Here is a 16,118-nt window from a genome sequence, read left to right on the forward strand (position 1 = left end):
GCCCTATGTTTCTATGATAACCCCTACCACATGGCCCCACTGTGCCCACCCCCCCATTCTGTGGGGGCACCTGGGAAGGTATGAGCCCCCCAACACCAGGTGGGAGAGAGCCAGACTAGGCTTACCCCGACCACTCCTCAGACCCGTAGTGACTGTGTCCAATCATTTCCTCCTTTGGGAGCCTTCTTTCTTCTTACTTCCAGTTTATGGACATAGTTCTGTAGCTCAAGTGGTGTCCATCTTATGCTGAACATTCAGGATTCAAACCCTGCCGATAAATGCATAATGGAGGATTATTACAGTTGCACAGAACAGAATTTGCTTTTACTCTTTAAACAAAAGATCTCCTAGGAAATTACATACAAAAAAACTGTTAGTTATTTAGGTTGCAAAGTCAAGTACTGGAAAGTTAGGAAATTACAGTTTTTTCCTTGCCCATGCATGGTCATGGACACCCTTCTCAACCCTTGGAGACCTGGACTTTGCAGATGATCTTGCTCTCCTATCACATACCCAACATTATATACAAGAAAAAACAACTCGACTCAACTCATTCAGCCAGCAAATTGGACTGAAAATCAACCGCAATAAGATAGATATCATGACCTTTAATATTGCCTCACCATCACCAGTATAGATAGAGGATTATGTTCTCACCAATGTAGAAACATTCACATGCTTGGGCAGCACCATCAGCTAGGGTGGTGGAACAAGCTAGGACATTCAGAACAAAATCCATAAAGCCAGGAACACCTTCAGGAGCTTTAAATACAGTCTGGAAATCATTAAAACACAACACCAACACCAAACTCAAAATTTATCAGAGCTGTGTACTTTCAACATTACTTTATAGTTCAGAATGCTGGGGAATGAGAAAGTATGACATGTCCAAACTGTCTTCATACCATACAACCTGCTTCAGAAAAATCCTCGGAGTTTGGTCATGTATCCACACGTGCAAGATCCCATCCCTCCTTAAGATCTCCTAGGTCCTAGTAGAATTGATGAGCCCACCTTTTGAACCCCTTGCAACTTGCTCTCTGATGCACCTCTCTATGAAGGTAACATTTCTAGTGGCCGTTTTCTCGGCCAGAGGGGTGGGAGAGTTAAAACCCCTAGCATCAGACTCTCCCTACACTGTTTTCCATAGGGATAAGGTTCATCTTCGCCCTCACCCAAAATTTCTCACTAAGGTAGTCTCTGATTTTTGTTAACCAGGCAGTCTATTTGCCAACTTTCTTTCCAAAACTTCATGCTCATAGAGATGAGGAGAGACTGCATTTCTTGGATGCCAGAAGGGCTCTAGTTTTCTATCTGGAGCATACTAAGTCCTTTAGGTCTTCTATTCAGTTGTTTGTTGTGATTACAAACAGAACTAAGGGCAGTCCAGTGACTACTCAGATGATTTCATCCTGGATCTCTTCATGGATTCATTTATGCTACCGGTTGGCTAATCTAACCCCACCAGTTAGGATATTGGTGCATTCTACTACAGCACAGGCAACATCAACAGCTTTCTTGGTGCAAGTACCTATAATGGACATTTGTAAAGCAGTGACTTGTTGTCATCTGCCTACACATTTGCTTTGTATTATGCCATTTCCCGTCAGTCCAGGGACAATGCCAGTTTCAGACGGGATGTCTTACAGTCACCTCCATGTTTGTCTCCTTGTGAGTTACCTACAATGGGATGGACATGTGCAAGCACTGAAGAACAAAAACCAGTACCTGCCATTCAGTAACTGTTGTTCTTTGAGTTGTGTTGCATATGTCCATTCCATGACCCACCTGCCTTCTCCCTCGTTATCGGAGTCTGTTCAGTACGAAGGAACTGAGGGGAGTTGGGAATGGCTCTGCCCTCTTCTACCTGCACACAGTGGTGCAAAGTGACGGGGTGCTCGGACCACCCCAACGGGTATCACTGAGGGGGAAAAAAATTCTCTGACAATTGTGCACAAGATGGAATGGTCACATGCAACACACCTCAAAGAACCGTTTTTTCTTTCTTTCTTTACCTTTCTTCTTTCTTTTCTGTTAATCTTTAATGTGCCACCGGACTCCCTGTTTTTTGTGTGGATTCAGATTAACACGGCTATCCCCGATACTTATTTTTTCTTTGTGATGTTAGTTATATAGATATTTCTATACAAGCATATCGGTTCAGAAATTGTGTGTGCCATTTTGGGGCTAAAAGAATATATATCCTTCTGAATTGATGGTCTCTAAAATTCAATGAGCTGTTGCAAGATGACATAAAGGGGGTATTTTTGACAGTTGGTTTTAATTGTGGTAAATTGAAGAATATAAAAACTTTGTTTTAAATAGTGTGAAAACATTGTTTTTTACTATTTATGCCACCCTCTTGCCACTGTTTTGTTCCTGAACTTTTTAAACTCGGTTATTTCTCTAAGATTGAGTTCAAAACTAGGTTAAATTAATCTCGTTCCTGCTGTTGTCTGGAGGTTTTCCAGCTGTTGTTAACAGGGCTTTATTTTTAACATATTGCATTCAAAATAAACTTCTGTTGTGTTCATTTCTAGAGTGCTGATGCAGTAAAAAAGGCTAGAAGTTACTTGGAATTTGTGGAAGATTTTATTCAGGTTCCCAGAAATCTTGTTGGTATGTAATACTGCTAAAAGTTTAAAACACTTGAAAATTTGGGGAAAGAAAGCCTGTTCAGTATGACTATGCATAGAAGGCTTAGATGCCAGTATATGACAGTTTCTCCCTTCACTCAGAAACTAAAACCTTTTAAATAACAATAGGTATAATAGAAGTTTTGAAAATATCTGTTGCATATGTGGACATTTTGTTGTCAATTCTATCTTGTAATTAATTTAAAAAATATTAAATAGAATGCTTAGATATTATGGTTGCACTTTGAGATACATAACAGATTCAGACTTCTGCAGTCATATGCTTTTAAATTTCCTGCTTGTGTAAAGTTTAAATTGATAAATGCGGGTAGGGGGAATGGAACCTATAAAATCCTCTTTAAAAATTAATGTTGAAAATGATCTTTCGAAATTAAGTTTAAAAGAAAATAATTTCCTTTGAACCCTAAGAATGGCATGGTTATTCAACTAAGATACCATTGTCCAGTGTCCTAGTTGACTGGTTATGCCTTTTGCATGGTGTGCTGCAATATACACAAGCAACAGTATGATAGTCGCATCCTTTCATGTATGCTAATCATTCTTGAGGTATCATGTGTCCTTTTAATTTAGTTTTTTAATCTGGGGGCAGAAATACTTTTTTTATGGATGAAATTCCTAAAACTGTAAAAATGTATGCTTCAGCTGGTTCCTTAAGTACCCTTATACAAGCTCAGAGCTGCTCACAATTATCTTTGAGAACTCCTGGAGGACAGGAAAGGTCTCAGAAGACTGGAGAAGGGCAATCAGAGCACCACCTATCTTTAAAAAGGGGAACAAGGAGGACCTGGGGAATTATAGACCAGTCAGCCTAACTTCAATACCTGGAAAGATACAGGAGCAAATTATTAAACCATCAGTTTGTAAGCACTTGGATGATAATAAACGTATAAGTAGGGCCGGGCTGGAAATTGCCAGTTTTTTCGGGACTCCCTGATCACAGGGTGGGCAAGGCACATGGGGGTCTCACACACCCAGATTTCTGCCTGAAGACTCCTGACTCATCCCCAGGGCAGAGGCTGGAGCAGAGATGACACGTGGGTGGAGCGCAGGGTCACAGCCCTAACCAGATTTCTGACCAGGAGTGGTGACAGGGCCAGGCCGTGGCTCCCCGCCATGGGGAGGGGGAGAGGCTTGCAGGGAGGCACTGACTGATGGGCTGGCGCTGCGTCCTAGGCCTGCACCAGCCACCCTGCCACCATGACAGGGATCACGACACTGCCCCCAACCTCAAATGTGAGGTCACAGGTACTCCCTTCAGCACCCCCCCAAATATCCCCTTCCAGTACACACACACACTCCTCCAGCATCCCCCCAAATACTCCCTCCAGTACCCCCCCCGAAATACCTCCTCCTAGTATAGGCACACCTCTTGAGCATCCCCCACTTTGTTTCAGTAAACAGATTGGGCTAGTTTTTAAGTGACTTTGGGCTATTAATGCAGTAGAAATCTGGCAACCCACCTGACTCATCCCCAGGGTGCAGGGCAGAAGCTGGGGACTGGTTGGTGTTGAGACTCACTGCCAACTTCTCCCCTCCTCACACAGGCTTGTGCTCAGCAAAACCTCTGAGGAGCTTCCCCTGGGCAGGCAGGGCACTTGGCAGCTTGGCACCGGGCTCCTTCACCATGCTGCAGAACAGACGATGCTTGCACCTGCTCTCAGCAGTGTCCACAGCACCTCTGCCCCATTCACCTCCCCTGCATACAACTGGCTCCTCTCCCCTCCCCTCAGCACACAGCTGGCTCTAGCCCTCAGTATTACAATACAATACAATACAATATTTTTTGCATTAATGTAATGCATATTCTGAATTTCTAAAATATACAGCTTTGAAAATCTGAAATTATACTTGTTTTCATTGCTGGAAAACGCTGGCTCTAGTTAGGAATAGTCAGCATGGATTTGTCAAAAACAGATCTTGCCCAACCAACTTAATTTCCTTCTTTGATAGGATTGCTCACCTAGTAGGTGGGGGAAAGCAGGAGACGTGATATGCCTGGATTTTAGTAAGGCTTCTGACACAGTTCCACGTGATTCTTATAAGCAAATTAGGGAAATGTGATTGAAATTACTATACGATGGATGCATAACTAGGTGAAAGACCATACTCAATTAGTAGTGATCAATGGTTTGCTGTCTGATTGGGAGGGTGTATCTAGTGGAGTCCGCAGGGGTCAGTCCTGGGTCCAGTACCATTCAGTATTTTCATTAATGACTTGGATAATGGAGTGGAGAGTATGCTTAAAAATTTTTCAGATGACACCAAGCTGGAAGGACTTGAAGGCACTTTGGAGGACAGGTTTAAAATTCAAAATGACCTTGACAAATTGGAGAATTGGTTTGAATTCAACAAGATGAAATTCAATAAAGACAAGTGCAGAGTACTTCACTTAGGAAGGAACAATCAAATGCACAAATCATAATGGGGAATAACTTTCTTGTGGTAAAGGAATCTGGGTGTTATAGTGGATTACAGACTGAATATGAGTCAACAATATGATGCAGCTGCAAAAAAGGCTAATATTTTAGGTGTATTAACAGGATGTTGTATGTAAAACACAGGAGATAGTTGTCCTGCTCTACTCAGCACTTGTGAGGCCCAGCTGGAGCACTGAGTCCGATTCTGAGCACCACAATTTAAGAAAGATGTGGACAAATTGAAAAGATTTCAGAGGAGAGCAACAAAAATGATAAAAAGTTTTGAAAACCTAACCTATCAGGAAAGGTTAAAAAAACTGGGCATGTTTAGTCTTGAGAAAAGAAGACTTAAGGAGGACCTGATAGCAGTCTTCAACTATGTTAAGGGCTGTTATAAAGAGGATCAATTGTTCTGCATGTGCACTGAAGATAGGACAAGAAGTAATGGTCTTAATCTGCTGCAAGGGAGAATTAGGTTAGATATTAGGAAAAACTTTTTAACTATAAGGTAGTTAAGCCTTGAAATAGGCTTCCAAGGGTGGTCATGAAGTGCCCATGTTTGGAAGCTTTTAAAAACAAGTTGGACAAACACCTGGTAGGGATGGTCTAAGTTTACTTGGTTCTGCCTCAGTGCAGGTGACTGGGCTTGATGACTTCTCCAGGTCCCTTCCAGCCCTAAATTTCTATGGTTCTATGATTAGGATAATTCCTGTCTCTTAAACTATTGAAAAATAAAGGTTGGTTCCCACTTCCTCTTCAAGATAAAACACACATTTTCCTAAGGCTCCTTGTCCCAGTGTACTCCTGGACTTCAGTTTTATATTTCCTCTGATAAAAGACATCTCATCAAGCAGAATGCTTCTAACATCATACTTTGTCACGGGTTCAGTACTAGGAGAGGAGTGCTATCTACCGAATCATCAGTTCCAGCTACTGAAAATAACCCCAATTTTGGAAGTCAGTTATAAAGGAATTACTACTGTATGTCCCAACACGGTTTATCTCATGAGATTTGACAAGATCACTGTCAAATCTCATGAGGTGGTATGACTGTAGGTCTGAAAGATCTGTTTCAGAAGGACTTATTTAAATTCTGGGTTGGCTCCATTATATAGTAATCTCATATTTCCTTGTTCTGATTCAGATACATTGAAATAAAGTAAGAAGAGCATGTAAAATTATAGTGCCATTGAATCCTAGCCCTGATTCAACCTCACAGTTGAACCTAATCTGGATCCAGCCGCCACCATCCATGACACGTATCTGATTTGTACATTGCATTGATTCTCCCACTTGTACCTTGTGTAGTCATTTGCACCTATGTAAAGTAGGTGAAAAATGTGACATAAAGTCCAAGGTAGTGGATAATTGGGCTCATAAAGCACGACTTTTATTTTATTACTATTACTGTTTTAGTACATGTAACTTGGAAATGACAAGGAAACTATGTTAAAGAAAACTTTGAAGAATTGGTTCAAAAATAGCTATTTTCCTCCCCTCAAGGAAAAGTTATTGGAAAAAATGGAAAAGTGATTCAGGAGATTGTAGACAAGTCTGGAGTTGTCCGGGTGAGGATTGAAGGGGACAATGAAAACAAACTGCCCAGAGAAGATGTAAGTTATTTAATCTTTCCTTCAACTATTAAACTTGTATTTTTGAAAAGTATATTAATGCAATTTGTTAACAAATGATTTTGGAAGGAGCAAAGGCGATACTGTTTACTATCTGTTTAATATTAGCAAAGTATTTGTAGAAAGTTGAGAAGCTGGGGAAAGGGATCACCCAGTGGGTTAGTTTGGGATCTCCATTTCATATATAGCCCAGGTTGTTAGTATCTATTGGCTGTTTGGTTGCCTATGAGACATTATTTTGGTCTCAATCAGTTGCTGGTCGACTGGTATCCATATCACAAAAACTACTAGAATTGACACTAGATGGGAGGGACTCTTCTTGGCATTCCCGGAGAAAGGCCAAAGAACTGGCTCTGCAGATTGAATTACCTTAAGGATGATCCTTGTAGGTTTTGGTTGAGGCACATTTGTGGGTCAGAGTAGAGGAAGATAACACCGCAGCTGCCAGTGCTGTACCTATTCTGTGGATGTACAGATGACTTCACTCGCCAGGGCTGTCAAACCAGCACCTTTCACCAGCAATAAATTTACATTTAAACTTCAGCAACTCAGGAAAGTTGATTAAATAATCATATATTTCTCAATAACACATTCTTTGATTTGCAGTATAATTTCTCCCACAAATACCTGATCACCTGCACAACTGTCATGTAGTCGCTACACTCTTTATTCATGATAATATTTATTTTATATATAGAACTAGAACTTTGATCCCTTTAAGGTTCATCTGTGCTGAAAAGCTGGTTTAACTAGCTAGTGAAGGATTCTCCCTTTTGGGGGGAATTTGGGAATGGCATAAAATCACCACAGCTACTCCTGTGCTGGCAACTAGTGCAGTGAGCATGGCTGGAAAGTGGTATGGACTGAACATCCCCATGCCCCAGCAGTCTGCAGCTGCTGAAATGGCCTGTTGGGACCATAGGCAGCCAAGCATAAATTAAACCAATCCTGAAGCTTCTCTAACTTACAGTAGCCCGAGGTTCAGAGAAGTGCAGAAATGTCTGTCACCGTTGCCTCCTTCCCTTGACTGTATCTAGTGTATGGTGGATACAGCCCAAGGTCCAAGCTACATTGTTATGAGTGGTGTTTGTCATTTATTCACATTACTTAGGCAGATAATTTGTTCTTTTTGTGGTTTTGATAATATGTTGCTCTTTTTGAGAATGATTATAGTGTTTTGTTTCTACAGGGAATGGTCCCATTCGTATTTGTTGGCACTAAAGAAAACATTGGAAATGTCCAAGTTCTTTTAGAATACCATATTGCCTACCTGAAGGTACGTTTTTATCTTTGAATTTTGGAAATGCTTATTAGAGGAAATTATCAATTTATACTTACATTCTTGAGTAACACCTTTACTTCAGTGGGAGTAGCAGAAGTTCAGTTCCTCTTAAGATTAGCCCTAAGGTTGTATGCATGGCTTCAACTTTGTTCCCTTGCACATATAATTTAAGGCCAACGTAATGCATGTGATCACAGGTTATCTAAAATACAAATAAGGTTAATAAAATAAGGCTGCAGGAGAACACCGTTGTGTACATTTGATAAAAAGTGTGTGATCTCGAAATTCATCCTATTGTCTTGCCAGACATGCAAGGGAGCAGAGATAATGTGTTTTAATCTACATTTTTTGCATGTCCTAACTTAACAGTCCAACCTTAATGTTTTAACATATATTCTCCTTTCAGTGATTCTACATGTATATAATTCCATATTATGTGTGCGCATGCCCAGTGCACTCAAATTGGAGACTGCAAGTTAGCATTACTCATCAGAGCAGCACATGTGCCCTGTCCTTCATTGTGCTGTGGACCAAGGGTATAAAGGGTATAAAAGGGCAGAGTCATCCTCACCCCTTCTCGGTTCCTTCTCAGTGTATGTGGCTACTAATTGGAGCTCCCCATAGTATCTGGCTCATGGGCTCTAGAGCCCTTACTTGTTTGCAAAGACAGCGTTCTTAGTAGTGATAACATCAGTTAGGTGGCTTCTGCACAGATGATCTGTAACTGGATATCGTTCTGCATCAGAGCTTGTTACAATCTGGCCAACGTCACACCTGCAGAGAGAATTCTGGCTCATTTCACCAGAGGTGAGACTACCTCTGCAGCATTTTTAAACAACATCCCAGTCATGGACCTGTGGCTGCCCTGCAGATGGACTTCGATTCACACTTTCACAAGACACTATGCCATTACAACATCTTCTAGAGCTGATGCAGACTTTGGGAAGTTTGTTCTTCAGCTCATGTTCAAATATATTCTCAATTCTCACCACCTAAGGAGTACTGCTTTGGAATCACCTAAAATGGAATATATTTGTGCACAGTCACTTGAAAGAGAAGAAACTGTTATTTAACTGTACAGTGACTGTTTTTCATCAAGATGTGTTGTGCACATATGTATTCCACAACCCACATTCCTTTCCTGCTACATCAGAGGCTATCTTGATTATCACTACAAAAGTTTTTTTTCTCCTGCTGACAACAGTTCATCTTAATTAATTAGCCTCTTAGAGTTGGTTGGGCAACTCCCACCTTTTCATGTTCTCTGTATGTATATATATCTCCTCACTATATGTTCCATTCTATGCATCCGATGAAGTGGGCTGTAGCCCACGAAAGCTTATGCTCAAATAAATTTGTTAGTCTCTAAGGTGCCACAAGTACTCCTGTTCTTTTTGCGGATACAGACTAAAAAGATGTCTTCTTTTTACTCTGAAGACATCAGGATTCCTGTTAAAAAGAACTGAGTAAGGATCAAGGTTGCCTCACCCTTTATACTTTCAATCCATGGCTTAAGCAAGTGCAACACACATGTGCCACCCTGACAGATAATGCTAGCTAAAAGTCTCTAACTCTAGGTTTGTGCGTCCTCAGTGTACTGATGTGGAATATATATACGCACAACATACCTTGAAGAACAACAGTTATGTTTTTGCATGTGATGTGCTGACTCCAGCTTAACTAAGCACGAAGCATAAAAAAGGAACTATGCATTAATTAAGCATAAGGAAAGTAAATACACTGCTACGTAAGGCTTTCTCAGGCCTTCAGACAGCTATCAAATAGATGACGTAATATTGATTGGTAATGGAAGATCTGAAAACCCGTTAAACATACTCTGCTAAAATGACACCGAGGGTTGAATTCACTTTCTAACAACACATAATAATGCTATAAAACTGGTTATGATTTTATCTCTCTGAATATAGGAAGTAGAACAGCTAAGGATGGAGAGGCTCCAGATTGATGAACAACTGCGTCAGATTGGTATGGGTTTCAGACCTTCTTCCACCAGAGGTCCTGAAAAAGAAAAGGGGTACACTACTGATGAGAGTACTCTCTCCTCAGTACAAGGGTCCAGGTCATATAGTGGAAGAGGGAGAGGTCGCAGAGGCCCCAATTATACGTCTGGTTATGGTGAGTGTTTTTAAATTACAGAACAGGTATGGAAACTTCTGCCTAGGAAAATGATGCTGTGCTTTATTTTTAAATATATATTTCATTTTTAGATATGTTACTTACAGCTAATGGTGCGCGTCTGTCACAGAGGTCACAGAAGTCACGAATTCCATGACTTTCCGGGACCTCTGTGACTTGTAAAGCGGCCGGTGTGACTGGGCCGGGGGCCACTTGATCTGCTTGGGCGGCCCCCCGAGTCAACCACACTGGCCGCTGCTGGGGCAGTCTCGGGCCATCGCACCCCTCCCCCCCAGCAGCAGCAGGAGTTTGGGTGTGGGGGGGTCTCAGGGCTGAGGCAGGGGGTTGGGATGCAGGAGGAGGTGAGGGCTCTGGGCAGCACTTAGCTTGGGGGGGCTCCCCGGAAGTAGCCAGCATGTCCAACTCCTTGGCGGAGGCGTGGCCAGGCAGCTCTGCACGCTGCCTCCACCCGCAGGTGCCATCCCTGCAGCTCTCATTGGCTGTGGTTCTCGTCCAATGGGAGCTGTGGAGCGGGCACTCAGGGTGGGGGCAGCGCGCGGAGTCCCCCTGGCCGCACGCCCCCTTCCTTCCCCCCCCAAGCACACAAGTTTTAGTCAAGGGTATATAGTACAAGTCATGAACAGGTCACGGGCTGTGAATTTTTGTTTACTGCCCGTGACCTGTCCATTTTTACTAAAAATACCCATGACTAAAACATAGCCTTACTTATTGCATGGAACACAGTTGAGTGACTGCAGAGTTCGGCTAACATAGGAGGTAGAGCACATTAATTATTAGCATAGCATCTCAAATGAACATGAGGCCTTATGAAGATCCCGTCTTGTTTGCATTCCTATTGAGAAGATGTTTTAAATTGGAGAAAAATGAAATTAAATGAAAATCCAGTAACTGAACTTGGTGAGATCATGCCCTTTGACAGTAGTATAGTTATATAATACTAAGGTGTCAGGGAAATGGTCTGTGCAACTGAACAGAAACTCAGAACGAAACGCAAGTTAACCAGAGAAAACCATCTAATGAGTGTCAGGTTTACATACATGTTTTCGGTTGCAACCAAAATAAAACAAATGAGCTGTCTTTGGCTGCATTTCTTTTATATCGCTGCACTGATTTTAAAGACTAAAAACAATTATAAACAGGTAGCACTCTATCTCTTTAGAGTTCCCTGACTAAAACTAGTCAGAAAATCCCCGTGTTCTTTTTTAAGGTTCTGAGACTATCTGGTTACTCTACACCCTATTCCCTCTTAAGACTTCTCCCCAGTTTCCCTCAACTCAGGGCGGCATTCTTAAGAACTCTGAAAATCTAGTGCAGAACCACTGCTTGGCTTTTAACTCCCCGTAAGTCTCCTCGCCTCTTTTTGGCTCAGCAGGGCTCCCCTAGGGGTCAAATTGTACCTCTTTAAGATTTCTCATGTAGTTTTAATTGGAGAGCTTACTGAATTCCCCTCATTTACTTAAAAAGAAAAATCAAACAGAACCTATTGTGAAGTGCTATTGACTGAGACTTACTGCCATGTTCCAACCAAGAAGTGGTTGAATTTCAGTGCTGGGTAGATATGCCTTATATACATGGTTTATGGAGCACTTTGGTCCTTCAGCATAAAAGATGCCACAGAACCATAAACATACGTAACGTTTGTTTGTATAGTAATTTCTGAAGTAATTCTAGGTGATATGGAAAAAAATAACGTCCAGGAAAGAGAGTGCCTGAAATTATTAAAAAAATATTTTATGATTGGGTTCAGATATGCCTTGTTTCTGTTTCAAAACTGGGAGAGTTTGTAATGAAGCCGCCTGGATGGGGGGGAAGTGGCAGATGTGGTATATCTTTATTTTAGTAAGACTTTTGATACTATCTCACATGACCTTCTCATAAACAAACTAGAGAAATAAAACCTAGATGGAGCTACTATAAGGTGGGTGCAAAACTAGTTGGAAAACCGTTCCCAGAGAGTAATCATCAGTGATTCACAGTCAAGTTGGAAGGGCATATCAAATGGGGGCCTGCAGGGATCAATTCTGGGTCCGATTCTATTCAGTATCTTCATAAGTTATTTAGATAACGACATAAAGAGTACATTTATAAAGTTTGCAGACGATACCAAGCTGGGAGTGATTGCAGGTAGTTTGGTGGATAGGATTAGAATTCAAAATGATCTAGACAAACTGGAGAAATGGTCTGAAGTAAATCGGATGAAATTCAATAAGGAAAAATGTAAAGTACTCCACTTAGGAAGGAACAATCAGTTGCACACATACAAAATGGGAAATGATCACCTAGGAAGGAGTACTGTGGAAAGGGATCTGGGGATCTTAGTGGATTGCAAGCTAAATATAAGTGAACAGTGTAACACTGTTGCAAAAAAAGCCACCATCATTCTGGGATGTATTAGCAGGAGTGTTGTAAGCAACGCATGAGAAGTAATTATTCCGCTCTACTTTGTGCTGATTAGTTATCCGCTGGAGTATTGTGTCCAATTCTGGATGCCACATTTCGGGAAAGATGTGGACGAATTGGAGAGACTCCAGAGAAGAGCAATGAAAATGATTAAAGGTCTAGAAAACATGACCTATGAGGGAAGATTGAAAAAATTGGGTTTGTTTAGTCTGGAGAAGGAAGACTGGGGGGAGGGAGGGGCATAACAGTTTTCAAGTACATAAAAGGTTGTTACAATGAGGAGGGAGAAAATTTTGTTCTCTTAACCTTTGAGGATAGGACAAGAAGCAATGGGCTTAAATTGCAGCAGGGGTGGTTTAGGTTGGTCATTAGGAAAAACTTCCTGTCAGGGTATTTAAACACTGGAATAAATTGCCTAGGGAGGTTGTGGAATCTCTGTCACTGGAGATATTTAAAATCGGTTAGACAAACACCTGCCTGGTATGGTCTAGATAATACTTAGTGCTGCCTTGAGTGCAGGAGATTGGACTAGAAAACCTTCCAGTCCTACAATTCTGTGATTCTAATCTTATGATTAAGGTTGTCATTTAAGAATTTTTCAACTACTTTTTGGAATGTTGGACCAGCAGTTAGCATGATCTTTGTTTAATCCTAATGCCAGTAGGTCCAGAGTTCCCTGTGCTAAGCATTGATGATTTGTACCTACTGTCTGCACCAAAAAATATTGCTTCCATGTGCCAGAGGTTAAGCCATTTTGTACTCTTGGTGAATTGTGTACTAAACTGGAATGGGTGTTGTATAGTTGGCAGTATCTTGATGTAGTACATAACAAACTATTTTATCTCAGGGAGTTCAATTTTCAAGGTGTTGTACCTTCATGAGATAATCACAAGTGGCCAAAATATTTTCATCCCTGATTACTTCAGTGTCTGAGTGCTTAAAAAGGCAGGAGTTGTATTTTTAATCTAGTAGAAAATTATGGAGAGTTTGTTACCCAGAAGTATCAGATTGAGATTTATGGCTATAATTTACCATAGTAGTTAAATTGTTCAAACCAGCATTACAGTAGTTGCATGATTGAGTAGTTGCTTAGCAACTCTATAAGGTGGTAAAGTTGTCCCTGGGAATTTTTAGAGAAGTTGCCTAGAAACTGGATCATATAGCCCACATGTATGTATATATAGATGGAATTAATCCCTCAGTGCTTGTGTGTCCATGTACAGAAAGACAAAATAATGTACGTTATGCATGAATTGCACTTGTAAATGACTAAAATTGCATAATAAATCGTTGATCACATGTTTCTCATATTATTCCAAAACAAAACTAAGAGTTTTCTAGAGAGTTGCTAAATATCAGTTAAAACCTAAAAACCATATTTTGGTATCAGATACATGTGGATCCCCATGGTCAGTGGGATTCCTATGTGCATCTGAAGCTAGAATATGGCCACAAATTTCATGTCCATCTCTTTGTTTTTCTTTTTTATACTGTTAAAGGTACAAACTCTGAGCTGTCTAATCCCTCTGAAACGGAATCTGAAAGAAAAGATGAACTGAGCGATTGGTCACTGGCAGGAGAAGATGACCGGGAGAGCCGACATCAGCGGGACAGCAGAAGACGTCCTGGAGGAAGAGGACGTAGTGTTTCTGGGGGTCGTGGACGTGGTGGACCACGTGGTGGGAAGTCATCCATTAGCTCTGGTAGTGTGTTGAAATATATTTTGGGTTTAATTTTTATCGCAGACAACTGGCTGTATTTTCTCTTCTTAAATTAAGTAAATCACTATTTTAAAGTATGTGTATATTTTTTTTAAAATATTGCAACTTTTAAAAAAAACAGCAGGCTGTATATTGCAAGCCAACTATCAAAATTTAGAGATTTACAGTTGGATCATGTCAGTCATGTCAGGATTTGCATGTTTTATACACCATGTTGTGAAAAAGTTTAAGGGCTTTGCTTTTCATCCCATCTCTCCCTAACTCCCAGTCCTCACTCTTTCACCAGCCTACACGGATAATTAGACTTGGAAGAATTTGATTTTTATTTTTTTTTTCTAATTTTGACTGTTAATGATTTTTATTTTTAACTATGTATTTATTTTTACAGTCCCTAGAAATTAAGGGGGGTAGGTATAGGGGTAGGGTTAGGTCAGTGCTGACAGCGTGGCTGAAAGGGGCTCTCAGCCTGACACCAGACCTGCGAGGGGCTCCCTGCATGGCCAAAGAGCCCAAGACACCAGGGCACAATGTGTAGGGGAGGTTGCAGTCCTGGCCCGGTGGAGCAGAGACCCCTTGCCAGGATTGCAAGGAGGAGGACAAGCCCCTGGCTGCAGGGCACTGCTGAACAGTTCCTGCCCATGGTGGCTCCCACACTCCTGTCTGGTGAGGAAGTGTGCAGGGCTGTGACATTGGAAGCCCCCACATGTATGTATCTGCTAACTAGGTGTAGAGGGCCGTTCAGCAAATAAATGGATTTAAAACTAATCTTCTAAAAGTTTCTTTTAAATTATTACATTGAGGGTCTCTTGATAATATGCTGACGTGTTCTACTGTGCTGTGGTGCCCTAGAATACACCTGTTGGATTATCGGAACTAGTGAAAAAGCCCAGAGTAACTAGCATAAAACCAGAACTGTTATGTATGGCAATGTTCTGCGTGATTTTATACATTTTTGTATTTTAAAATGTATAATGAAATCAGTATGACCCACTATTTGTAACTGAAGTTTGTCTTAGATGGACCTTTTCCATATGATATTTAGTGCTTAAAGATCCGGACAGCAACCCTTACAGCTTACTTGATAACACAGAGTCAGACCAGACTGTGGACACTGATGCCAGTGAATCTCATCACAGTACTAACCGTCGTAGGCGGTCACGTAGGCGAAGGACTGATGAAGATGCTGTTCTGATGGATGGAATGACTGAATCTGACACTGCTTCTGTTAATGAGAATGGCTTAGGTATGTTATCAGCTGGGAAACAGAACCACAGAATGAGTTACCTCACAAAAGATTGTTCTGAATCGTCTGTGTAAGCGTAATAGAACATATGTTCATTTTTATGAGTGGAAAATCTGTTTTTGGTTAAAAAATAATTATTAATGTATTATCTAACTTTTTCTCTTTTGGTGAAAAGTCTTCCACACCCATGGAAGTACCATGAGGTTTCCTTCTCTTACTGATCTCTACTGCTATCCTATACCATGTCCATAATACTTCTGGCTAAGAGAGACTTTGTGCGTCTGCTTTGGTTCCTGTCAGTACTGCTGTTTTAATTAGTGCCTTCTGAGGCTGATTAGAGAAACAAGGCACTCGTGGTTCTCCTTGGGCCAGAATCCTACTTCCTTAACCCTTGGCAACTTGAACCTCAATTTAGGAAAGCACTTAAACACCTGTTTATGTCTGTCCCCATTCAGCCTATGCTTAAGTGTTTTCCCTGAATAAGCCCCATTCACTTCATCAGTATTTGCATAAGTGCTTTCCTGAATGGGGTGCTTTCCTGGATCTGGGCCTTGAGGAACAAGGGGCTAGTATCCAGAATATAATTGTTGTCTCCCATATATCAAAAGTA

General features: G+C 41.2%; 1 protein-coding gene across 2 annotated transcripts in view; it reads left to right on the plus strand.

Moving 5' to 3' along the window:
• Positions 1–16,118, plus strand: part of FXR1 (FMR1 autosomal homolog 1) — a 76,895-nt gene that overhangs the window by 54,982 nt on the left and 5,795 nt on the right. The window contains exons 9-14 of one of the 2 annotated variants that reach the window (XM_065410989.1): positions 2,541–2,619; positions 6,578–6,687; positions 7,895–7,981; positions 9,916–10,123; positions 14,044–14,247; positions 15,308–15,508. In XM_065410989.1, the coding sequence (XP_065267061.1) occupies positions 2,541–2,619; positions 6,578–6,687; positions 7,895–7,981; positions 9,916–10,123; positions 14,044–14,247; positions 15,308–15,508 (889 nt within the window). The remainder of the gene's footprint in view (positions 1–2,540; positions 2,620–6,577; positions 6,688–7,894; positions 7,982–9,915; positions 10,124–14,043; positions 14,248–15,307; positions 15,509–16,118) is intronic. The other variant, XM_065410990.1, reaches the window with a different exon arrangement.

Source organism: Emys orbicularis, chromosome 9, assembly GCF_028017835.1.
Source record: "Emys orbicularis isolate rEmyOrb1 chromosome 9, rEmyOrb1.hap1, whole genome shotgun sequence".
NCBI classification, from domain to species: Eukaryota; Metazoa; Chordata; order Testudines; family Emydidae; genus Emys; species Emys orbicularis.